The sequence below is a fragment of the Capricornis sumatraensis genome, chromosome X, assembly GCF_032405125.1.
Source record: "Capricornis sumatraensis isolate serow.1 chromosome X, serow.2, whole genome shotgun sequence".
Taxonomy (NCBI): Eukaryota; Metazoa; Chordata; class Mammalia; order Artiodactyla; family Bovidae; genus Capricornis; species Capricornis sumatraensis.
This window is the reverse complement of record NC_091092.1, coordinates 94,797,702-94,824,558: the sequence shown is the minus strand read 5'-3', so window position 1 is coordinate 94,824,558 and position 26,857 is coordinate 94,797,702. Positions and strand designations below refer to the sequence as shown.

General features: G+C 37.3%; 1 protein-coding gene across 1 annotated transcript in view; it reads left to right on the top strand.

Annotated features, from left to right (window-relative positions):
* Positions 1–4,397: 4,397 nt before the first annotated feature.
* The window catches only part of HEPH (hephaestin), a 136,950-nt gene continuing 114,490 nt past the window's right edge, over positions 4,398–26,857 (top strand). The window contains exons 1-11 of the mRNA XM_068962145.1: positions 4,398–4,509; positions 10,256–10,461; positions 12,439–12,683; positions 13,611–13,823; positions 14,524–14,706; positions 16,149–16,403; positions 17,796–17,964; positions 19,124–19,260; positions 23,592–23,723; positions 25,375–25,586; positions 26,691–26,841. Of these exons, the coding sequence (XP_068818246.1) occupies positions 10,295–10,461; positions 12,439–12,683; positions 13,611–13,823; positions 14,524–14,706; positions 16,149–16,403; positions 17,796–17,964; positions 19,124–19,260; positions 23,592–23,723; positions 25,375–25,586; positions 26,691–26,841 (1,864 nt within the window). The 5' untranslated portion in view covers positions 4,398–4,509; positions 10,256–10,294. The remainder of the gene's footprint in view (positions 4,510–10,255; positions 10,462–12,438; positions 12,684–13,610; positions 13,824–14,523; positions 14,707–16,148; positions 16,404–17,795; positions 17,965–19,123; positions 19,261–23,591; positions 23,724–25,374; positions 25,587–26,690; positions 26,842–26,857) is intronic.

Genomic DNA, 26,857 nt, shown 5'->3' with positions numbered 1-26,857 from the left:
TGTTATGTGGAAGCCTGGATGGGAGGAGAGTATACGTATGATGAAGTCCCTTTGCTGTTCCTCTGAAATTGTCACAGCATTGTTTGTTGCCTCTACTCTGATACAAAGCAAAGTTAAAAAAACAAAAACAGAAACAGACTCATGGACAGAAAACACACATATGGTTACCAAGGGGAAAAAGAGGGAGGGGAATAAATTAAGAGTATGGGATTAACAGATACATACTAGAACATATAAAATATATAATTTACTATATATAGTGGGAACGGTATTCACTATTTTTTAATAACCTATATGCTATATTCCTATACAAAATAAAAATATTTTCTTAAAAAAGAACAATGTGGAGATTATTACACTGATCCACTTAAGAGATGAGTATGGCTCAGATGAAGGGTATGGAAGTTGAGATGGAGAAAAGTGAGTGAATTCAAAAGATACTTAAGATATAAGTGTGTCAGCATTTGTAAATGAAATGGATGTGGGTAGTTAGAGTGATTTTTCATTCCCAACCCAAAGAAAGACAAGGCCAAAGAATGTTCAAACTGCCCCACAATTGCACTCATCTCACATCTAGTAAAGTAATGCATAAAATTCTCTAAGCTAGGCTTCAACAGAAATTCCAGATGTTCAAGCTGGATTTAAGAAAGGCAGATGAAACAAACATAAAATTGCCAACATCTGCTGGATCATTGAAAAAGCAACAAGAGAGTTCAAGAAAAATATCTACTTTTGCTTCATTGACTACAATAGAGCCTTTGACTGTGTGGATCATGACAAACTGAAAATTTCTTCAAGAGATGGGAATACCAGACCATCTTGCTTGCCTCCTGAGAAATCTGTATGCTGGTCAAGAAACAAAAGTTAGAACCAGAAGTGGAATAACAGACTGTTTCCAAATTGGGAAAGGAGTACATCAAGGATGTATATTGTCATTCTGCTCATTTAATGTACATGCAGCATACATCATATGAAATGCTGAAGTGGATGAAGCACAAGCTGGAATCAAGATTGTGGGGAGAAATACTAATACACTCAAATATTACCACCCTTATGGCAGCAAGTGAAGATGAACTAAAGAGCCTCTTGATGAAAGTGAAAGAGAAGACTGAAAAAGCTGGCTTAAAACTCACCATTCAAAAAATAAAGATCATGGCCTCTGGTCTCATCACAAGTAGATGGGGAAACAATGGAAACAGTGACAGACTTTCTTTTCTTGGGCTCAAAAATCACTGCAGATGGTGACTGCAGCCATGAAATTAAAAGACCTTTGGTCCTTAGAAGAAAAGCTATAACAAACCTAGACAGCATATTAAAAAGTAGAGACATCACTTTGCTGAAAAAGCTATGACAAACCTAGACAGTGTATTAAAAAGCAGAGACATCACTTTGCTGAAAAAAGTCTGTCTAGTCAAAGTTATGGTTTTTCCAGTAGTCATGTATGGATGTGAGAGGTGGACCATAAAGAAAGGTAAGCACCAAGGAATTGATGCTTTTGAACTGTGGTGTTGGAGGAGACTCATGAGAGTCCCTTGGACTGCAAAAGATCAAACCAGTCAATCCCTAAAAGAAATCACTTCTGAATATCCATTGGAGGGACTGAGGCTGAAGCTGAAGCTCCAATACTTTGGCCACCTGATGCAAAGAACTGACTCATTGGAAAAGACTCTGATGTTGGGAAAGATTGAAGACAGAAGGAGAAGGAGACAACAGAGTATCTGATGGTTGGATGGCATCACTGGCTCGATGGACATGAGTTTGAGCAAGATCTGGGAGTTGATGATGGACAGGGAACTCTGGGGTGCTGCAGTCCATGGGGTCACAAAACATTGGACATGACTGAGCTACTGAACTGAAGTTTTTATTTCAGTCCTCATAAAAACTCTATGAAATAATGCCATTATCTCCATTTTGGAAACACAAAACTGAAGTTTAGAAGACTTAGATGACTTTTTCAAGGCTACAGAATCAGGACGTGTCAGAATTGGGATTTAAATCTAGTTTCTACACTCTTAACAATGTTTTCATATTGTAAATGTGTATATTGCAGGGGATTCAAACTGCAACTCATGGGCCTAATTTGGTCTGCTGCTTGTTTTTGTAAATTACCTTTTATTGGTATATAGATATACCCAATGTACTATAATGGCCTATTTTAATGACTGTATGTTTTGCACATAAATTATTTACAAACAAGAGTTTTACTGAAATAGTTTACCAATTCCTGGTCTATAGGTATCAACTTAAACCCTTTTAAGGTGATCCTTGAGGAAAGGCACTAAAAATATGCCCAGGATTTGCATATGTTGGTACTGGGTCTCCTTTCAGTGAACTGCTGAATGAATAATACAGGCTCAGAAATCTGGCCTAGCTGGCTTCCTGCAGCCTTCACTGTGTTGACTCAAGCATATCTATGAGATCTGTTTATTGTTATCATTTGTGAGTCAGAACACAGGCCTTATCCTTATCCCTCCCTCTCATAAATGCCTTAAAGCCTGGACTTGGATCCCAGCTTAATGGGTTTGATCTCCACCTTCCCACCTCTAGCTTCAAGGTCCACATTTGTGTTAAGTGGGGAAGAGGCAGATAGTCCTAGGGCCTGTTGTTACCTGATCCAGCTTCTCTTGATTATTTCTAAATTAGCTGAATAAATGGTGGTTCCTCCCTTCTCCCTACTGGTGCTTCTACTTGGCTTAGCCTGAGATGCAGTCTGTAGGGGTAGCTCCTACATGTATAGGCACCTTTAAGCACCTCCAGTGTTTTATGACCCAGACTTTGCCCCACTGCTTCAGTCTTTGAAACTCCTCCTCCCTGGACCCTGCTCCAGATACTTTAAATTCGAGAGAGAAAAAATAATGTGTCGAGACTGCCTGGGGAACAGCACCTGCTCCTAGCCAAGATCACCTCATCACAAGTAAGGATACTAGATGGTGGAACTGCCATCATACCTGTTTCCTTCCTATAGCTGATTCTGATGGGTAGATATAATCCTTCCCAAAGAGACATGGAGTTATCCACAAATTACTCTGCACCCACTCTTTTCTTACACTTTGCATGTTTAAAACCTCTTTTGCTTCTACCCTTAATATCAAGAATGTGATTTCTTCATGGAATCCTAGATATGTATATTTATAGGGCTGAGAGGGTCTATATCTTGTTTAGGGCTCTCAGTGTACAAATGGAAAGACTTAGGCCCAAAGAAAAGAAAGTCCTGTACCAAGGCCACATAGCTGATTGCTTCAAGAGCAAGCTAGGGAAGGAACTTGGGTCACTTGACTCAGGCTAGTGATTTTTCACTACCCTCTCTTTCTAGCAAGAACAAAGATGACCTTTGCTTTTAAACAAATTCAGAATCCAGCTTCACTCAGAGATTTTGGGACACATTTTGATATTTTTTAGTTCCATTTAAAAAAATTAATATTTCCAATTCTTCTGGGTCTTCTTAGGTTTTAGGGTGCTGATCTATCTTAATCCAAGCTATCTACTAGCTGCATCTGGTCTCCACAATGAAAATTATGAGTAATATGACCCTGGGAGTCCACTCAAGAAGCTGCTAAAAATGGCAGTGGCAGAGTTAATGTACATTTTTTTTTTTAATCTAGCAGTAACTGGTGGACAGCAGGCACTCAATAACTGTGAAATCACTTCTCTCATTGCAAAAGGGCTTTCTGGGTTTCTCCATTAAGTAGCAGAGAGTGGTAGTGTAGTGATTAAGAAACTAGACAGACCTACTACAATTCACCCCTCTTATTAACGGTGTGACTTTGAATGGTTACTTTCCCTCTCAGAGTCTGCTTTTCTTCAGCTGTAAAAGATGAATTAGCATATTCTTTTCATAGAATAATTGTGAATTTTAAATGAGAATATATGTAAAGTGATTAACATAGGGACTAGCATGTAGAAAGCTCTTTGTTTTATTACCAGTTTTTATTTTTCTCTACTACCAAGCAACCATGGTCTCAGAATAATAGCAGGGCTGATAACTGTGCTTCACAACAAGAGAAAGTGTTGAGGATGGGAGCTCTTCTCACATCTCATAACCCTTGCAATGGGCCCTATTTCTTAAAGGGAAATATTGGAATCTTTCTATGAGGTTTCACCAGCTTCACTGACAGTGCATTTCCTCCTCCCTCTCAGCAAATAGCAACCAGCAAGCTGAGATAACAGAAGTGCAACCCACCCTCTTGTAATTCCTCCGGAAATCCTAACCAGGATTTGGAAAACACCCGGATATGGTTAAAGAACCATACCGGGTTTTGTACCAAACCAGGTCCGGAACAAGACATTCCAGTATATTAGTTTCTGGAAAAGAGGGCAACCAGAACTGCTCCTGCCTCCATTCACTCCTTCCCAGTAACACCAGCCAATTGGAGCCCTGGACTTTGTTTATGAGAAAGGCCTTGTAACCCAGGATACTAACTGAGCAGGGCTGGCAGACTCATGCTCGGGTCTGCAGTTTAGCCTCAGTAGGCCACTGACATGAATATGGAAGTATTTTCTCCAGCAAAGGTAAGCTTCCTCCGCCCCTTTCTAAACCCTACCTCCTTTTCTTTGAAACAAAAAACAAAACTTTATATTCAGCTTGGTTTAGAGAAATCCTGGGCCCACAGGGAGAAAAAGTCAGTGGCTGAGAAGGAGGAAGCACGGCTGAATGTGCAGGAAAGTTAAAATGTAAAATATGCTCTCTTTGTTCCTCTCATCAAAATGGCCAGGGACATTGCTCAGCTGTTTCAGAGATGATCCTGGAGTTGTAGAGAGTAGTTAATTTTCCTGTTAAAATAGTATGCTCATTTCTTGGTCTCAGTTTATGGGGTTTATTGAGGTGATGGAACACTTAAAAACAACTACTTACTTTCATACTTTGAGATCCAGATTGGCACAGAGCAAGACAGTAAATGATAGCTGAGCTAAGCTATCAGCTTAAAATCTAAATTGTTTCTCACACTTAGTGCCTAAGTAGAAGAAATGTTTTTGAAAATATGGGTTCAAATTCTGGCCTTGCCAGTAACTGGTTGCTTGGCTTTAAGCAAACCCCTTTATCTCTCTGGTCTCCGTTTTCTATATGTCATGTCAAGGGGTTGAAAAAGTATAGTTTCTGGAAGTTTTTATGGATGTATGAATCCATTAATGCATTAAGACTTTTACTAATCATTTATTGTATTCTAAGCCCTTTGAAAGGGGGTCATACATCTATTATTTTGTTTGATCCTCAAAACAATTTGTGAAATATTATCCATAATTCTGGATGAGAAAACTGAGGCAAAATAGGTGAAACTGACTTGTTGAAAGACACGTAGCTATTATAGGCAAAAAAATAATTTCAACCCAGGTCTTATAATTTCGTATCAGTATACTTTCTATTATACCACAACTAGGGTTTGAGGAAATAAAGAAAAAACCCTAATTTAAATGCACATATGTAGTGAAATCATATTGTCCCAGGAAAAGCACAGTGATGATATACATGATTGTCAGGCTAAAGGATCTTAAGTTCTAGTACTAGCTTTTAGAACTTAGAGACTTAGAGTCTCTCCCTCTGGGCCTCAATTTCCCCACTTCTGACACAGTAGAATACAACGACAATGATTAGAAATAATGTAAATTGTACTTGTGCTATATGGAGTCTTTTGAGGCACTCAACACTCTCTTGATTTTCCCTTCTAGTAAAAAAAAAGTCCCATACTGCCTAAAGGTGAGGAAATCCCCTATTTTGAGTCACAAGGTGAAGAAAAAGCCACAAAAACATTAAGAAAGTAGAAGACCAAAAGGTCAATCTTGATAGAGGGTTCTATTAATAAGACTGCTGAAATTGGAGACAAAACCTCTAGGATAGCTCAGCATTTGTGTTCAGTTGAGTGATCCTTTGCCCAGGATATGCTTGTCCAGGCCAGTATACTCCAACTCAGAGAGAAAAGAACATTATCACATTAAAGGAACAATTTGAAAATTCTAGGAAAAACAGTGATGCAAATTGTGGATAAAGGGAACCAAGCCCAGGTAACATTGGTATAACAGGAAAATAAGGTTTGTCTAGTCTCAGTGTATATTAACTAAATTATGTCTAATTCAAAGTATCCCAGAAATTCTTTCTCTTTCTCCCTCCCATCCTTTGAGCACCTCTTCCTTCTGTCCTCCTTTTTAACTTTCCTCCAGGATTCTTCCTCATATTATCTCATTTCCCCTTTCCCTTTTTACCTTTCCCTTTTTATTTTTCCTCCTCAGTCTGGCCTTTCTATAAGATCTCCTCCTGTGGGCTCAACTGATTAAAAATAGCCCTCCCCAAATGAATAATTTATGTAGGGCTTCCAAATCCTTCATCTCATTTGATTTTCATAGCAAACTAATCAGGAGGCCAATCCAGAGATTATCTCCATTTAAGAAATGAGAAAACTCAGGTTCAAGAAACTAAGTGACTTGTTCCATGTTATACAACTAGTAAATTATGATTCCAGAATTAGAATCTAATTTTTTCTGAGTCTAAAGTCTTTCAATTTTACTATGAAATATACAAATGATTCTGAAAGAATGTTATGGGTTCTCCCTTTCTTTTGTTTTATAATAATAAACCTAATTTAAAAACAACAATAGTAATAGCAACAACAAATGCATCTTTAGGAATAAAATAGGAAGTTAGTGACTAGAGGAAATGAGAAATTATATTTATCAGATACCTGCTAAGTCCCTGTGCTGTTTCTTTCAAACACATTTGAAAACAGTTCTCAAACCTGAGTTTATCTGATTCAAAAGTTCTGGTTCTTTTCATTATATCATTTTGCTTCCAAAGAAACTAATCTCAGCTATATACATGTGCCTGTATGCTTACAGTGTGCTATTGTATATAGGAACTTATGAATGTGTTTGTGTTATGGATATCCATAAAATGTTAAAGCTTTGTGAGCCTGGCAATTTTCATGTCTAAACCTATTTCCTTATCTGTAATAATCATAGCCACTAATGCCTTTTGGATTTTTACTGGTGCACTTAAATATTTATTTGTGTTCTATTCACTTACAGATCTTATTTCATTTAATCCTCACAACTACCCTGAGAAGTAGTAAATAATATTAATTCCATTTAAGATGAAAACACAAGGGCCAGAGAAGTAGAGCAGTTTATCAAGTTACACAGCTAGGAAAAGTGAAGCCAGGGTTTGTTTAGGTAGTCTAATTCCAAAGCCTGTGTCTTCAATGTAAAATATATCTGCAGGGCTCCCATCAAAGTATCTTTCAATAGATACACAAAAACTTCTAAGATACTACATCCACTCTCAAGGAATTTATATTTCAAGCTGGTAAATAAAGACAGTTCATGAGGCAGCTTATGAGACAAAAGTAATAATAATACAAAGTCTGATTTCATGCAATTTTATGCTATTTAGAGTAAGTAGTTCTTCAGAGGACAGTGATATGAAGAGGCTACAGGGGGCCTTCTGGAGCAGATAAAATTTAAGTTAGCCCTTAGAGTTGAAATATATGATGTGTGGGAGACAGTAAAGATAAATTAACAAACTGTCACCAGGAGGGAGAAAGAAGAGGAAGGAAACCAACAGTTATAGTTTGTTATATTCTAAACACTAATTGTCCTGGGAACTTTCCATGTAAGTTTTCTAATTTACTTCTCCAAAGCTTATACTATTATATATATTTTATAGATAAGAAAACAGGTTCAGAGTGCCTAAGTATTACCCAAGTCTACACAACTGGTCAGCAGGAAAGCCAGGTTTTAGAAGAATCCAAGGCAGCATGCTTAGTCACTTCAGTCATGTCCGACTCCCTGCAACCCCATGGACCATGGCCCGCCAGGCTCCTCTGTCCATGGGATTCTCCAGGCAAGGCAGGTTCTCCCCCATATCAAGGGCTTCTTCCAAATGTCATATGAAAACTGGGAGGGGTTGTTACACACTTGTGCCACTGCTTTGTGTGGAAGTGTTTTAGAATTTTTAGAGAGGTCCATAGTTCTATTTATCAATCAGGGTAAATATCTGGGCATTTCCTATTCACATGTGAGTCTGTGCATATTTTTTACTTTCTGTTTTCAATTAAAGTCCCTAATATCATGTGGTTAGGTTGAAGATTTAGTGAAATAATTTATGTAAGAACTGAGCATCATGTTTATTGTATAGTAATTTCTCCATGAATGATAGTTACCATCATTATTATCATCATCATGAATGATACTCATTAGATGTATCTTTGCCTATATAAATATATATGTCTATCTCTGGAAGTGATCATAACTACATGTGATTGCTTATTTCAGAGTATATGGGGTATTCTCAGATATGACAATAGCTATAAACACAAAGAAGCATACCTTGGAGATATTGCAGGTTCAGTTCCAAACTTCTGCAGTAAAGTTCATGTTGTAATAAATCTTCATACTTTAAAAAAAAAATTTAATGCATATAAAAGTTATGTTTATGCTATACTGTCGTCAATTAAGTGTATAATAGCATTATGTCTTTTAAAATGTACATATATCAATTTTAAAATATTATTGCTAAAAAGTGCTAAACATCACCTGACAATGCAGAACTGCCACAAACCTTCAGTTTTTAAAAAACATGATGTCTGTGAAGTGAATTAAAATGAAGCATAATAAAGCAAGATATGTCTGCAAATGTTCTCTGTGCATGTGCAAATATATTTTGTGAAAAGTAGTATAGCGTGGTAATTAACATGAAACTAATATAATATTGTCAATCACTTATACTTCAGAAAAAGAAAAGCATAAACACTGAACCCATACTCCTTTTACCACACAAGCCAACTCTGCTGATTGTTAACTATGGGAACTTTGGCAAATTACCTCATATCTCTGTTTTATAGTTCTTCTTTCTAATAATATGGGGATAATAAAGATATTTGCTTCATAGTACATTTGTGAGGATTGAATGATTTAATCTGTAAAACATTTTAAACAATGTCTGACATATACACACATTATAAATATTGACTTATTATTTTAAATTGAAGTATAGTTGATTTTCAATATTGTGTTAATTTCTGGTATATACCAAAGTGATTCAGAAATATATATATTCTTTTTCAGATTTTTTCCATTATAGGTTATTATTATTATGACAGTGACTAAGGCTCTATGTGACACTGTGGAACTAATGTGGATGCAAGTATGTGTGTCTCTGCTCTTAAATAAGACTGCATGTGTCTATGTATATGCAAGTGTATGTATATTTGTGTATATGTTATGTTGTTTGTGTTTCTTGGATTCACTGTGTCTGTGGTATGACTGAGTGTTTCATATCAGCCCCAAGAAGTCTAACTGCCATGTTGATGTATCAGAATGAAGGACTAGACGCTTAGTTCTAACTCTGAGTCAAGATTGGACACATTAGATGGATTTGTGCATTGCAAAGAACCAGCAAAAAACATTTCTTCTGATAAATGTGCTAAGTTCACAGTTCAGTTTATTTTCATAGACTGAACACATCCATGTAATCAATAGTTAAATTCAGAAACAGAACATTACCTAAAAGCCTTCCTCTTCTTCCCTACCAGCCAGTGATCCCTACCTCAAAGGCAAACATTATCCTAGCTTCTAACAGCATAGATTGGCTTCACCTATTTTGTACCTTACAAAAATGAAATCATATAATATTTACTTCTGTGTCTGGTTTCTTTCTGCAATATTATATTTGTGAGAGGCATCTATATTTTCATGTAGTGCTAGTTTGCTCATTACTATTGCTATATAGAATTGCATTATATAAATAAAATACAATTTACTCATCCATTATAGTGTCATGGGCATGTTGGCTGTTTCCAGTTTGCATCTATGAACATTATAGCAAATGATTTTTGCTGAATTCTCATTTGTTTTTAAACACAGTTTATAGGGGACGGAAAGTGATAATGATGAAAATAGAGACACAGGGAGAATTAGTGACTTCACTTGGGTACTGAGTGAGTAACAGTGACTCAATTAGGTTACTGATGCTTGTTTCCTAATTTGAGGGCCAGAGTATAGTCTTCTTTCCACACTGCTGAAGAAAATGAACTCATATTTTTCTTCTGAAGAAAGTGATACCTTAGAAAAGTCAGTCCCAGTGACTTTTAACTTTACCTTCCAAAGTCCAATGTGTAGAGATCCTTGAACACTTGTTGAAAGGAATCAGGTAAGTCAGAGATTCTACGCTAGTCAGTTTTTATGTTCTCAGTCACTCAGTCTAGGTCTTGCCTCTTTACTTTTCCAGATATACATTCAAAGTCCCTTTGTTCTCTTTCTTCCTTACCAGAAGTTATTCATTTGCCTGTTTCCCTGAGTAACGTGGGCCATGGAGTCAGGCCATCTCCTCTGGGCTCTGCTGTTCATGCAACCTCTGTGGCCCCAACTGACTGATGGGACTACTAGAGTCTACTACCTGGGGATCCAGGATGTGCAGTGGAACTATGCTCCTAAGGGAAGGAATATCATCACGAACCAGCCTCTGGAAAGTGACATGTAGGTTTAATCTCTTGTGGAATTAGAGATGGAGTTAGGGAGGGGCACCCTTGAGGTCAGTAGGTAGCTCTTGAGGACCTTTTCCCAGGATATGGTTGCAGTCAGCTCCAGATCTCTCTGGGCCGTAATCCCAGTGGTGCATTTCCTGAGAAACAACTAATTGACTCAGGAGCCAGCATCTCATATGGAGTCTGCTTTTCCAGACTGAGATCCCTCAGCATTTTTAGGGTCTTAAAGGTCATTCCATATTGCCTTGATTCTAAGGTGATATTCACAATGCTGTTTTAATAATAGGTGTTTAGCTTTTAAACAGGAAAGAAACATGAAATATATACAGTGTTTGTAAGATGTGTGTGGTGTATGTATGCTGCAAATAGTTCAGTGGAACTATACTGATTTAAGATATGTGAAAATGTGACAAAATAAGAGCCTTAGAATCAAGGAAAGAACAGTAATAGCTATCACTTATATAACATTTTGTGACAGGCACCATATTAGAAATTTATATACTTTGTCTCACCTAATTCTTATAGAAACTAGAAGGTGAATATGAATATTATCATCTTAGATGAGAAAACTGAGGCTCAGGGGGATCAAATGACTTCCCCAAGTACAACAGTAAATGGAAAATTTAGGATTTGAACCTGGGTAATGTGGATACAAAGTTGGTACTCCTCTCACCATTCAGCCTCTCATAGATCCTACAGGAATAATTTTTTTTTTTTGATCTTAGAGCTCTGCACGCATTCCACAAATATCAGCTGAAAAAAATTAATGTGTTAAAAAATCTTTTGTGATCATGTTGTCTCTCCAAAGCATCAGAGTTTTCCGAAGTTGACGGTAACATCTCAGAGTTCTCTAGGAAGAATTTGAGTAAGAAAAAGCCATCCTCTTTTTTGAAAAACCATCTTTCTAATTATCTAGTTTTGGAGTACAGAATCTGGATTAAAAGTATCCTTGAGGGATAACTTTGTTATCCCCCATTTCCAATACTTTGAAGTAATAGATAACATTGTTTGTTTTTTTTTTAACTATTTTCCAAGCATTTTTCTAAACTCTTTATGTATTTTAATTACTTAGTCACCAGTAACAGCTGGTACCATGATTACCTCCATCTTATAGATGGAGAAATTATACTCAGAGAAGTTAAGTAAACTGTTAAAAGTCCTACAGATTTGAAAATGGCAATGCATGCATGCTAAGTCACTTCAGTCATGTCTGACTCTTTGTGATCCTATGGAGTGTGGCCCACCAGGCTCCTCTGTCTGGGGACATTCTCCAGGCAAGAATATGGGAGTGGGTTGCCATGCCCTTCTCCAGGGGAAATGGCAATATTGGCATTTAATTGAAACTTCCTGGCTCCAGAGTTTATGATCTTAACCATTATGCTATAAGACTTCCCATATATAGCAGGACAACACTAAGTCAAGCCAACTGGATAGGAAGTTGAGCACTTAAAAAGGGTCTGTTCATACTTGGTTGCCTCCCCACTACTATATATTAGGCTGTAGTGAGTGAATCTGCCTATTTTATAGGTTGTGTGCATGAGTGGTAAGTTGCTTCAGTCATGTCTGACTCTTTGCGACCCTATGGATTATAATCCGCCAGGCTCCTCAGTCCATGGGATTCTCCAGGCAAGAATACTGGAGTGTGTTGTCATGCTCTTCTAAAGGGGATCTTCTCAACCCTGGATCGAACCCACATCTCTTATGTCTCCTGTATTGGCAGGCGGGTTCTTTACCACTGTCCTACCTGCGGAGCCGATTTTGTAGGTTAAAAGTGCATATCGGCAAATTCATACACTCTAAGTTAATACTTCTCATTGTCTAACAATCAGATCCTAGCCTAAGGCTTTCATATTTTGATCAGTACAGTCCCATTTCTTCTTATTTTGCCCTAAACATAAATGGTCACTTTTTGATCAGCTTCCTCTAGAAGAAAGGCAAAAATGTGAGTCTCTCTTTCCTTCCTTCCCAGAGTAGCTGCTAGCTTCTTGAAGTCTGACAAGAACCGAATAGGGAACAGCTACAAGAAGACCATCTACAAGGAATACAAGGATGACTCATACATGGATGAAGTGGTTCAGCCAGCCTGGTTGGGCTTCCTGGGGCCAGTGTTGAGGGCTGAGGTGGGAGATATCATCCTTATCCACTTGAAGAATTTTGCCACTCGTCCTTATACCATCCATCCCCATGGTGTATTCTATGAAAAGGACTCAGAAGGTAAAATATCCCATCCTTTCTTTCTCCTACCTGCAACAAACATCGCTTTTTCTTTACTGTCTTATGAGAGAGAGAGAGAGAAGCTGGGAATGAAGATAGTCTTCTTTTTTGAACTGAAGTGGCAGTTACTCTCCCAGAGAAAATATGGGTACCATTATCAGCTCTGCTATTCATACACTGTGTAACTTTGGGCAAGTTACTGCCCATCTCTAAACCTCAATTGTTCCTTAAAAATGTAGTGATTCAATTTACCTTTTATCACAAAAAATTGCTTAAATGGAATTCCCATAAAATATTTGACTGTTTTGGAAATAGAGGAGTGTTCTGTGAATTTTCTTCTTAAGAAGAATATTGGTTTACTCATCCATAGCTCCCACTATCCCAGGCCCAACAGTTTATAATATTGACACAGCAGTGAGTGAGGAATAGAGAAGTCCGAAGGTCCTAACTTGATTGTTAACTCCCCATATCACCTTGGGCAAATTATTTTCCCTCTGTTTTCTCTTTCATAAGTAGCCCATTTGATAATTGAGCTGCCTTCAGACTGAAATTCTGTGGTTGTCTTCTTTTTGTTTTCCAAAGTGAGTGCTCAGAGGAAGGGAATTTTTATTTTCTCTTTCCTCCATGTTATTGGCTTTGCACTGGAGGATTACTAGGTTAAGCTGTATAGTACTTTCAATGGCCATATCTCCTTCCCCAAGGGCTGCTACCTTTTTAACCTGCTGTTGGTTTGAAGTCTAGGGTTCTTGACTAGATAGTACCTGAATCTGACCTTCCTCAGGTTGTGAGGAATACTGTGCTGAACTTTAGAACTCTACCTTCCACAAAACTGGAACTAGATATCTCATATGTCAGCACTCTCCTGATTTCTCTATCTGCTAGGTTTCTCTCACCCTGGGACTGAGCATGTGCAATTTCATTTTTTAGGTTCCTTGTATCCAGATGGTTCCTCTGGCTGGCTGAAAGCTGATGATTCTGTACCCCCAGGAGGCAGCCACATCTACAACTGGACCATTCCAGAAAGCCATGCACCCACTGATGCTGACCCAGCATGCCTCACCTGGGTCTACCATTCTCATGTAGATGCTCCACGAGATATTGCTACTGGTCTCGTTGGACCCCTTATAACCTGTAAAAGAGGTATAAGCCCCAAGTGTGAGCTGAAGATACTATTTGGGATATCTAGAGGGAGCCGTGATAAAATTGAATCACCTACATATTGAACAACAACCTGGAGAGCATTAATTTAACACCCCCATTTATTAGCAAGAATAAACTCTACCAAACTCCCTTTTCACTATTTTTTCTATTTAATTATTTTTTTTAAAAACAAACAAAAATATTTTTAAAAAAATACTTGCTACTTTTTTCTTATTTCATTAAAAAAAAACCCTCAAATTAGTAATGATAAAAATCAAGTTACATAAGAACAAATGTGTATTAATAGTTTTTTGGATAGGATTGAAAGTGTAGCCATCAGAATTTGGGGAGGATGGTAAGTTTGGTTGGAAATGTGGTATGTTTAGGGTATAGTCAGTCCTGAAGACCTGTGTGTTGTGGTCAGAATAAGGCCCTGAGTTGAAGACATAGGCAGGGATGGTGGGAGGGAATTATTCTAGATTCTATGTACTTCACCTTCAAGTCCTAGGCTCAACTGAATTGGTGACTTTATCTAAGGAGTTTGGAAATAGAAATTAGCAGCAGAAGGTTCTATATACTTTTCTGTTGCTGATGGACTCTTAAGGCTCCACTCTTTCTATCCTTACTTGTGAGTACTCCTTACAGCTTACTGTTGCTAAAGAAAGAAGGTTCTTAAAGGGTTTTTTCTTACTTTCAACAGGAACCCTGGATGGGAGCTTCCCTCCTCGGCGACAGGATGTGGACAATGATTTCTTCCTCCTTTTTAGTGTGATAGATGAGAACCTTAGCTGGCATATCAATGAGAACATTGCCACTTACTGCTCAGACCCTGCCTCAGTGGACAAAGAAGATGAGGACTTTCAGGAGAGCAATAGGATGCATGGTGAGCTGGGAGTAACTGACCACATATAACAGTGAACACTGAGGTTCTCCACTGGGCCTAGTATTTGGTGAATGTTTTCACATACCTGGTTCTTTTTAATCCTCACAAGGACCATGGGCAGTAGGTGGCTTTTCCATGTTTCACTCATGAGTAAACCAAGGCTGTAGGATTACACAGAAAATAAACGACACAGCTAAAATTCCAACCCTAATCTCTCTGACCACATAGACTATGCTCTTGCCATTAAGTACCTTGCCTTATAACATGGAACAGCCCAGGGTTGTTGATTCCAAAGTCATATACTCTATGCTTAGTCACTGGCTAGGGTTGCCCAATGATATAACTAGTTAACATTTCTTTGTTTTAAAAAGGATGCAAACTGGAAAAAATTACATGTTTTATAGAGAGAAGAAATGAGTTCCCTTAAGGGTGTTCTGTTCAGTTCAGTTCATTTCAGTCACTCAGTCGTGTCCGACTCTTTGCGACCCCATGAACTGCAGCACACCAGGCATCCCTGTCCATCACCAACTCCTGGAATCTGCCCAAACCCATGTCCATCAAGTTGGTGATGCCATCCAATGATCTCATCCTCTGTCATCCCCTTCTCCTCCTGCCCTCAATCTTTCCCGGAATCAGGGTCTTTTCAAATGAGTCAGCTCTTCGCATCAGGTGGCCAAAGTATTGGAGTTTCAGCTTCAACATGAGTCCTTCCATGAGTCCTGATCTCCTTTAGGATGGACTGATTGGATCTCCTTGTAGTCCAAGGGACTCTCAAGAGCCTTCTCTAACACCACAACCATCTTAATTAAATTTAAAACAAACAAAAGGCACAGAAGTCCTAAGACATAGACAGAAAATGGATTTTAGAAATGAAAAAAGTTGCTTTTGCTTTTGTTTAATTATAACAGTGATTTACATAGTGACAGAGGTAGGCTCAAAACCAGTCCCAAGGGGAGGTGAAAACTCAAGGGGATTATGTGAAAGATGGTTTGGACAGCTCAAATTTCTCTTGGGTTTTATAGCAATTGCTTGTAATGACAGTTAGTTAACTTGACAATTTCCCTGTGGAAATTTCAGAATGAAATTGGCCTAGAAGGAAAGAAGGTTTATAAAATAAAACTCCATTTCTTAGAAAGCTTCCTCAGATTGCTGGGTTTGAATCCTGGCTCTACCACTTAATACCTCTGTGGTCTTGGGAGAGAAGTATTAATAACTTTACCTCTCTGAGCCTAGATTTTCACTTTTTTTTTTCCATACCAATGAATTCTTCTTATTTCCCAGGACTGTTTGTTAGATTTATATGAGATAATGCATATGGTCAGCACAGTGTACTCTCGAAACCTCACCTAAGTGTTACCTATTATTATTGTCAGATGGTAAGGCTTCTCTCATTGGGCTATCATTTCCTAACTCTGATATTTTCTTTGTGTTTTATTTTGCAGCAATAAATGGCTTTGTATTTGGAAACTTGCCAGATCTATGTATGTGTGCACAGAAACGTGTGGCCTGGCACTTGTTTGGAGTGGGCAATGAGGTAGATGTCCACACAGTTTTCTTCCATGGACAGATGCTGACCATCCGAGGTCATAGAACTGACGTGGCTCATATCTTTCCAGCCACTTTTGTGAGTGCTGAGATGGTGCCCCAGGAACCTGGCACCTGGTTAATCAGCTGCCAAGTGAATAGTCATTTGCAAGGTGAGATCCAACATCTCTGATCCTTTAGATATAGGAGGTAGGTGGCAGTGATGGTTATCAGGAGCCTGGGTTTCTGACCTGGAGCCATAAGATTGGTTTTTCATGTGAGATAACTGGATGTATACGATGAAACATTAGAATTCTGGGATTCCAGGTTCCTTCCTGGCTCAGTCGTTAAATTGCAGGTTGACCTTGGGCATACTCTCTGGGTTTTATCTTCCCTGTCTCTAACATAAGATGGTAGAGGAATGGATGAGTGAACCTTTGGTAAGTCATGTCATATTTTTTGAGTCTATGTTTCCTCATCTGAGGATTGCAATAATATTTCCCACCTTATAAAGTTGTAAAGAGGTTTCAGAGAAATATGGGATTTTGAAGCTTAGAGATGGGGGAATGATGAAACCAAGACTGGATACAAGAGAAGAAAATGAGCACTCAAATGTGCAGTTGGAAGATAGGCACTTAAATCTTAATTCTACCTCTGACTAGCTGTGTAATCTTGGACAAGTTATGTAACCTCTCTGATCCTTAGAAAGAAAATTTCACCTGCAAAAGGGGACATTAAGTCTGTTCCACAGGCTAGTTATGAGGACTGAAAGAAGTAACTAAAATATGTAAATCACCCAATAAAGGGTCTGGCAGATAGTACACATTCAATGAAAATGAATATCCTTATTTCCTCCTTCTTCATAGCTCAGATTTCTAATTTCAGATTTCAGATCTCCTTGGGATGTTGTGAGACTCCAATGAGATAATGTGCCTGAATGACCTCTATACACAGCCAAGCAAATATAACACAGTATCATCTACTACCACTATGCCTCAATGTAACAATTCCACATTTGGAAACACTACTTAGAATCTACACTTTCCTGACAGTCCCAAGTGTGAAGCTTCATCTTCATATGTAGATGTTCCTTTACTTTGAAGCATCCCATTTTATAAATAACAGTCTTATTTTTAAAATTTGATGCTCCCATGGGCCTAGTGTAGTAGATTTCTCTATTCTCCCCATTTACAAATCAGAGGTTAAGCTCAGATCTAGGAAGTGACTTGCCTAAAATCTTATAGATAGTGATAAGGCTTGGACTTGGAATTCAGCTATTTTAACTTCAAGTTCTGTCATGTTGATGCAGTGTAAGCATTTTGCAGAGGCAAGAATAAAGGTCTGATAAATGAGTTAGTAGTGGTGAGCAGGTGGGAGATACTTGAATTCCCACTTGCACTCCCTGTCTCCCAGTCAGGCTCTTTAGGAGTGAAAGTAGATCATTTGGAGGGAGGGGTAAAGAGCCTAGTGAAGGCTGAAAGCAGGAAACATTAGGAAAAGGAGGAAGGTGAGTCACCTGGGTAAAATATGGTAGAATGGAGCCAGCCCTGATCTTTTTCCTCCAGATGGCATGCAAGCACTCTACAAGGTCAAGTCTTGCTCCATGGCACCTCCCGTGAACTTACTCACAGGCAAAGTCCGTCAGTACTTCATTGAGGCCCATGAAATTCAATGGGACTATGGCCCTATGGGGCATGATGGGAGTACGGGAAAGAATTTGAGGGAGCCAGGCAGGTAAGAAGTAATGTGTTTCCTCTCTCTACTCCTTAGTCTACCCACAAACACCTATTACTCCCTCTCAGAAATCTCTCAATTCACTTGGGGATCACAATCATTGTCTGGAGTTAATGGCACAACTCTTAGTCAAATTCTCATGACCCTGCAAGAGTGCCTGCTCTTGGAGAGTTATAAATCTTTTTGTATGGTCATGTCAAATATTCCCAGCCAGGGGTCCAAGCAGAAAAGTAGGCCAAGATGGGGTCATGTAATTTAAAATGACATTTCTCCAATTCTAATTTACCAATTATTTATCATGTTGCTCCTTTCTTTCTTTGCCATGGTCTGAAGGACACATTTAAGCTGAAGTGTAAAATGTACTCTGAAAAGTATTAGACGAGGGGAAGGAACCTGCCTTATGGTCATTCCATGTCCTTCCTTTTTGAGGAATTTCTCCAATTTTTCATGCTTCATCCATGAGTCAGATATGGGCAAGATAGAGTAGGTCAGTGCCCTAATCAGTTGGAGGGCCTTAAGTTACACTGACTCACTGGGCTATCAGTGATTCCTGATCTTTTTAAAAGATGAACTTGATAAATGACTAAGAGAGTTTATGGAAAATACTATAGAACATCAAATCATGTTTATTCTCCAGTAGGAAATAATAGAATGAATCTGCAGAAAATGTAGAAAAGTAGGCATTTGGGTGTCAGCATGGCTTCTAAGTATCTACAACTAGTCTTTCTAAGTTAGTGTGCTTTCATTTTTAAATGAAAGATATTAAGGGTAGAAAGGATTTTGAGTACCTGAGGATGATTAAGGACAGATGTAAGACTACATAACTCTGGAGAATAGAACTGATCCCAACATCTAGAACTTACAAGCAAGAGGATTTCAGCCTACTATAAAGAACTCCAATTATAAAGACTATCCAACAGTAAGAGGAATTATTTTCTCTGAAAATGAGTTTCCTGATCTTGGAAAGGCTGAAGGAGAAGCTATGTATCATTAATTTGTATTTTGCCAGAGGAGATACCTTCACTAGATGGACATTAACCTGGATGATCTCTGAGGTCCTTCCTAAACAAAGATCCATAACTTGATAAGAACAAGTGTGCAATGAGAGTCTATTTGATATGTGGCTAAATAATTTGATATTTGTCTCCTTATTTGCCAGTGGCTCAGATAAATTCTTCCAGAAGAGCTCCATCCGAATTGGGGGCACTTACTGGAAAGTTCGGTATGAAGCCTTCCAAGATGAGACATTCCAGGAAAAGGTGCAGCTGGAGGAGGATAAGCATCTTGGAATTCTGGGTGAGGAATCCTTAACTTATGAATTTAATTGACTAGAGCCAGAGAAGTGGGGAGGGCTTAAAAACTGGAGCCTTGTGGCTACTCAGAAACATGCTCTAGACCAACATTTCTCAGAATGAGTCCCAAGAGAGTAGTGTTTTGTGGAAAAGTGTTATGTGTCTGAAAATGTCTGCAAAACACTAAGTTAAACCTAGTCAAATAGTATTTTTTGGTGCAGAGCTTCCCAGAGCTGTGGATTTATTTTTGTTTATCATGAATCTCCATGATGGGAGTAAAATATACATCATTTCTTATATATACTTGACTACTGAAACCTTTTTTTTTTTTTTTACATTGAAAATCTTCTGATAGCAGTACTGTACAGATCATACTTTTAAACATTATTTTCTAGGTATATTTCTGAGGGGGTATTTAAGGCAGTAAGACTGTTCAGGATCTTGGAAATAAGGGACCAGGAGCAAATGGCATGATATTTAGACATGGTTGCTATGGTGAGGGATGCAGAACAAAGCTTAGGGCCAGACCTAAGGAAGGTATCTAAAAGGCCTAAAGCACAGTATAGCACTGAAATAGTATAGGAAGATTGGGTGTGGCTTATTCACTTAGTAGAGCCAGCCAACAAGATAAATTAGATGGGAGAAAACTTTGAAAATGAAATAATATAATAGACCATATTCTGGGGTTAGGTATTTACCAGTTAATTTTCTGAGATCTGATAATGGACAATTGGTGTTTCATTAGCTGGATAGGGAGATAATAAGGAGCAGAAACACACCTTGGTTTGGAAAAGAGAGTGAGTGGTAAGTAGAAAAGAGCTATCATTAGCTGGTATTTAGGATAGGTCCCCAGTCTTTTTTTTTTTTTTTCCTTCAATGTTTTATTGTGGCAAAATATGTTTAACATAAAATTTACCATCTTAATCATTTTAAAGTATGTAGTTCAATGGTATTAAGTACATTCATAACATTGCACAGCCATCACCACCATCCATTTCCATACTCTTTCCATCTTGTAAAACTGAAACACTATATCAATTAACAAATAATTACCTATTATCCCCCCAAACCCTTGTCAATTACCATTCTATTAATACCTCCTGTCTCTATGATTTTGATTACCTTAAGTACCTCATATAAGTGGAATTATACAATATTTGTCTTTTTGTGACTGACATTTCACTTAATATAATGTCCTTAAGTTCTAGCCATGTTGTAGTATATTGCAGAATTTCCACCGTAAGTATATAAGTTTTGTTAAACTTATTCATTTGTCTATCAGTGAACAGTTGGTTTGCTTCCACATTTTAGCCATTGGGAATAATGTTGCTATGCATATGGGTACACAAAAGTTTCTTTGAGACATGCTTTCTACTGCTTTGGGTATATACACACAAATGAAATTGCTGGATCTTATGGTAGATCTAGTTTTATTATTTGAGGAACTGCCATTGTGTTTTCCACAGTAACTGCATCATTTTACACTCCCACCAGCAGTGCACAAGGGTTCCAATTTCTATACATCCTTGGCAACCCCTATTTTTCTCATATTCCCTATCCTAATAAGTATGAGGAGCTAGCTCATTGCAGTTTTGACTTGCATTTTCCTGATGACTAGTGATGTTGAGCATCTTTCCATGTGCCCACTGACTGTTTGCATATCTTCTTTGGAAAAATATCTATTCAAGTCCTTTGTGCATCTTTATTTGAATTATTTTGTTGTTGTTGAGTTTTAGGAGCTCTATATATATTCTGGATATTAATCTCTTGTCACATATGATTTGCAAATATTTTCTCTCATTCTGTGGACTGCCTTTTCACTCTGTTGGTACTCTTCTTCTTCTTCTTCTTCTTCTTTTTCTTCTTCTTCTTCTTCTTCTTCTTCTTCTTCTTCTTCTTCTTCTTCTTCTTCTTCTTCTTCTTCTTCTTCTTCTTCTTCTTCTTCAATTTTTTTTCCCCTTGGCTGTGTTTCATGGCATGTAGGATATTAGCTCCCCAACCAGGTATTGAGCCTGTACCCCTGACTTGGAAGTGTGGAATTGTAACCACTAGACCACCAGGGAGACCCTGTTGGTAGTGTCTCTTGATACACATTTAATGTTTTTTCATGAAATACAGTATTTTTTAAATTATCTGTGCCTTTGGTGCCATAGCCAAGAAATCATTGCCAAATCCAGTGTCATGAAGATTTTGCCATATGTTTATAAACAGTTGTATTGTTTTAGGCAAATTTATATCTTTGATCCATTTTTAGTTAATTTTTTTTGCATATGATGTTAGGTAAAGGTCCAGCCACTCTTTTGCATATGTAAATTCAGTTTTCTCAACACCATGTATTTAAAAAGTTGTCTTCATATCTGTGAGGATTTATTTCTGGGCTCTCTATGCTATTCCATTGATCTATATATCTGTCGTCCTTATGCTACTACCACACTGGTTTGATTACCATAGCTTTGTAGTAAGTTTTAAAATCAGGACATGTAATGTCTTCCAGTTTGTTCTTTTTACCCCCAAGATTATTTTGCTGCTTGGAGTCCCTTAAAATTACATATTGCTCATGTGGAATTATCATTTTAACATTAATTCTTCTGACCTATGATCATGGGATGTATTTCCACTTTCATGTGTATTTTATCAATGGTTTATAGTTTTCTTTCTACAAATCTTTCACCTCTTTGGTTAAATAATGTCTAGCTATTTTATTCTTTTCATGGTATTATAAATGAAATTGCTTTTGTAATTTCTCTTTCAAATTTTTCACTGTTAGTGAAACTGACTTTTGTGTCTTGATTTTGTATTCTACTCTTTTGAGGAATTCATTTATTTTAAGTTTTTGTGTGTGTGTGTGTGGAAGCTTTAGGATTTTCCAAATAATTATGATAAGGATCATACCATCTTCAAATAGAGATATTTTACTTTTTCATTTCCAGTTTGGATATCTTTTATTTATTTTCCTTGACTACTTGCTCTGGCTAGAAATCCCAGTAAAATGTTGAATAGAAGTTGTAAAAGCAAACATTCTTGCTTGTTCCTAATCTCAGAGGAAAAGTGTCAGTCTTTCAACATAGAATATGATGTTTGCTGTGGGTTTTTCATATATGGCTTTTATTATGTTGAAGCAGTCTGTTTCTATTCCTAGCTTTTGAATGTTTTGTAATTAAAGGATGTTCAATTTTGTTCAGTGTCTTTTTCTGCATTAACCAAGATGATTTTTTTTTCCTTTTATTTTGTTAACATAGTGTATTACACTGACTGTTTTTTGTGTGTTGAAACATTCTTGCATTACAGGAATTAATATGACTTCGTCAAGATATGTAATCTTTTAAATATGCTGCTGAATTTAGTTTGCTAGTAATTTGTTGGGGATTTTTGCATTACTGTTCAGAAGTAATATTGGTGTATAGTTTTTCTTTTCTTGTAATATCTTTGTCAGGTTTTGATATCAGTGTAATGCTTACCTCATAGAATGGGTTAGAATATAATCCCTCCTTTCCAATTTAAGGGAAATATTTCTTTTTACATTTTATTTTATTTTTTAATTTTTTAAATGAGGATTGGTAGTAGTTCTTTAAATGTTTAGTAGAATTCACCAGTAAAGCCATCTGGCTTTTCTTAGTTGCCATATTTTTGATTAATGGTTCAATCTTCTTATTTGTCTTTCAGATTTTCTATTTCTTCACACTTAAGTCTTGGTAGGTTTTCTGTTCTAGAAATTCATCTATTTGCTTATGTACAATTGTTAATAGCACTCTCTTATAATTTTATTTTTTTTTACTTCTATAGGGTAAGTGGTAATGGCCCTACTTTCATTTCTGATTTTAGTAATTTGAGTCTTTTTGGCTCTGCTGGGTCTTCATTATTGTGCAGACTTTCCTCTAGTTGCAGCAAGCAGGGGCCGCTCTGTAGTTGTGGTAAGTAGGCTTCTCATTATGGTGACATCTCTTGTAGTGGAGCATGGACTCCAGAACACTTGGGCTTCAGTAATTGTGGCATGTAGGCTCAGTAATTGTGGCTCCTAGGCTTCATAACACAGGCTCGGTTGTTGTGATGCATGGGTTAGCTGCTCTGCAGCATGCGATCCTCCTGATTGAACCAATGTCTTCCACATAGGCAGGCGTACTCTTTACAACTGAGCCACCAGGGAAGTCTGAGATAGTGGATTTAAAATTTAAAATTTTTATAACTATAAACGGCAATATTCTAGAAAAATATTATTCTTATTATTACAGAGAGAAAAGTTTTCTCTCTTTTACATTTCTTTCCTTTCCCTTCTGTTTCCATCCTCCCTGGTCATCATTGTTTTCATTCCCATTGTCTCTCCTTCCCATTTTCCAGGACCAGTGATCCGGGCTGAGGTGGGTGACACCATCCTGGTGATCTTCTACAACCGTGCCTCCCAGCCATTCAGCATACAGCCTCATGGAGTCTTTTATGAGAAGGACTCTGAGGGAACTGTGTACAATGATGGTGAGCAGGCAGGGTTTCAAGAAATGTGGGCTTCAGATAATAACAGGTACCTCTAGAGCAGCAGTCTCCAACCTTTTTGGCACCAGGGACTGGTTTCATGGAAGACAATTTTTCCATAGACCGGGTTGGGGAGAATGGTTTTAGGATGATTCAAGTGCACTGTATTTATTGTTCACTTTATTTCTGTTATTATTGCCTCAGCTCCACCTCAGACCATCAGGCATTAGATTCTGGAGTTTGGGCACCCCTGCTCTAGAGGATACATAAATAGGGGAAGGAAGGAGAGAAAAGAAGGCAGAATTAACTGCCATGGATGGATGTTGTTGAGTATGATATTATAGTGAGACAGAGCTGGGATCAATGAGACAACTTTTAAATATAAATATATTCTGGTTATAAAAACAACATATATGTTATGGAATTTTGATAAAAATGGAAAATTATAAAATAAATAGACCCCATAGGTAGAGTGTCATTACATTTTGATATACTTTTTCATATTTTCTGTGTTTATACAAATGTATATATTTATAATGATATGTTTTGTACACTTTGGTATCTTACTGTTTTCTTTTTTTAATATTAGTTTATTAATTTTAACTGGAGGCTAATTACTGTTTTCACTTACCTTTATACTGTGCCCATCTTCTATGTCATTATAATGTTACAAACATTTTAATGACTATGTAATAAGGTAAAAATATTTACCTTATCCCCTATCATTTGGACATGTACATTTCTTTTATTATTTGTTTGATATTGTAAATCATGTTGCAATGAATGAATATGTACATTTGGTTTGAATTACCACCCCAGGAAAGAATCCTATAAGTGAGATTATTAGGTAGTTAATTTCTTCTTTTCCTTGAGAGTAATACTAACACATGCATGCTAATCTCAAGTCAAAAGTACCAAAAAAAAATACTAAAAACATAAAAGGCAAAGTTACAGACAAATCTAGAATAAAATAATATTCTACAATGCAAGTGATCTAGACTTTTCAAGAAATCAGTGCCAAAGCAGTGGGTGGGTGGGGGAATCAAAGAGACAACACCAAGGGCAACATGAAATCCTTGTTTAATTTTGGTTGTATAAAAAGAGACATTTAGGAGATAATTGGATTTTTTTAATATACACTGATATTAGATGGTATTAGGGTATTTTTGAGGTGTGGTAATCTTATTGTGATAATATAAGAGATGGTTACTGATGTATATAGAAGTGAAATGTCATTATTCTTGCATTTCACTTCCCAATGATTTAGAAAAAGTAACCATACACATAGATTTAGATAAATTTTAGATGGCTAAGCCTGTGATAAAACAGATAACCAACAAGTCCCTACTGTAAAAAAAAAAAATGATGAATAAATTTTACAAATATAATACAAAAAGAAGGCTGGCTAAATATTAATCAGCTCCAAGTGGTAGAGTGATTATTGTACTATCCTTTAAGGTCTTCTGTATGATCGAAACTTTAAAGAATTAGGAACAATGAATGAACAAGAAAAAAATAAGTTAAAATCATCCTAAATTACACTACCAAGTGATAAATTCCAAAATGCCTTTGTAGTTTATGATCTTTACTCCACTATTTGGAGATGTTGATACTCTAGCCAATGTGAGCAATAAATTCTATGTTTTTCCTGCAGACTCTTCCCACTCTGGCTTAGTGGCCAGGCCCTTTGAGAAAGTAACATACCGCTGGACAGTCCCTCCCCATGCTGGCCCCACTGTTCAGGATCCTGCCTGTCTCACCTGGACATACTTCTCTGCTGCAGATCCCATAAGAGATACCAATTCTGGTCTGGTGGGCCCCCTGCTGGTGTGCAAAGCTGGTGCCTTGGGTACAGATGGCAAGCAGGTATTGTCAAGGTTTCTGGCTGGAAAGCCTGCTGAGAAGATGATGAGGCTGGGTTGTTAACCAGAAGCTATGCATGGATCTGGGTTCTAAAAATAAGAGCATAAAATTAACCAAGTTATTGTATTGGAAATTAATAGTTGGTGACCTCATGCTATGTTTTCTTTGCCTCATCTCTTTGTCTAAACTTTATTTTTTTTCCTTTTCTTCTTCTTTTTACTTTTTTTAAAATTGGAGGATAATTGTTTTACAATGTTGTGTTGGTTTCTGCCATACAACTACACAGATCAGTCATGACCTCATGCTATTTTGCATGTTATTCTGTTCACAAACACACATCTTCCTTAGTGTCTATTCTTTTCAATTTTATATTTTCTCAATATCTCTTCATTTTTAAAAATCTCAGTGGCCCTTAAAAGTTGCTCCTAATCCCCAAATCTTCCCTACTGTTTTCTTGTCTCCTTTTATATTCAGCCCACAATTCTTAGCTGTTTAACTTTGGGCAAATTACTTAACCTCTCTTTGCCTCAATTTTATCATCTATAGTAAAAGGTTAACAATGGAAAACATCTTGGCTTTCTGTGAAGATTAATTAAAATAATCCATACAGAGTGCTTAGTACAGTGTCTGATACCTAGTAAACACTCAATAATAATAATATTACTAAAATTAATAATTGATCATAAAATATGTTAATAATTAGTATACTTATTTTTAATTTTATTTTCTAACTTATCCCCCCATAGAGTCCCCCTCTGATCTAGCCATCTTTCCCCACTCCTACTCCTAGTTGATTCCAGGCACTCTTCTATCATACTTTGTACCTCTTCATCATAATCTTTTACTTCTTCCCTGCCCTCTTTCTTGCATTCCTCCCCTCCAGTCTTATAACTTTATTCTAACCACCTTTACCCACATGCAATTTGAAGTTACCTGAGGGAAAACTTCTTAGCAACAACTACAGCTCTAGGCAGGAGATATGGATTTGGCTCTGTGTTTGGAAAGGAAATGGGAAATAATCAAGGATCACTGGGATCTGAAGCTGCACAGTTCATAATTGTTAAAATTGTTGTTATTCCCCTTTGTTTTCTTCCGTTGGGACTACAGAAAGGGGTGGATAAAGAATTTTTTCTCCTTTTCACTGTGTTGGATGAGAACAAGAGCTGGTACAGCAATGCCAATCAAGCAGCTGCTATGTTGGATTCCCGACTGCTCTCAGAGGATGCCAAAGGTTTTCAGGACTCTAATCGGATGCATGGTATGGGGAGTGTTTT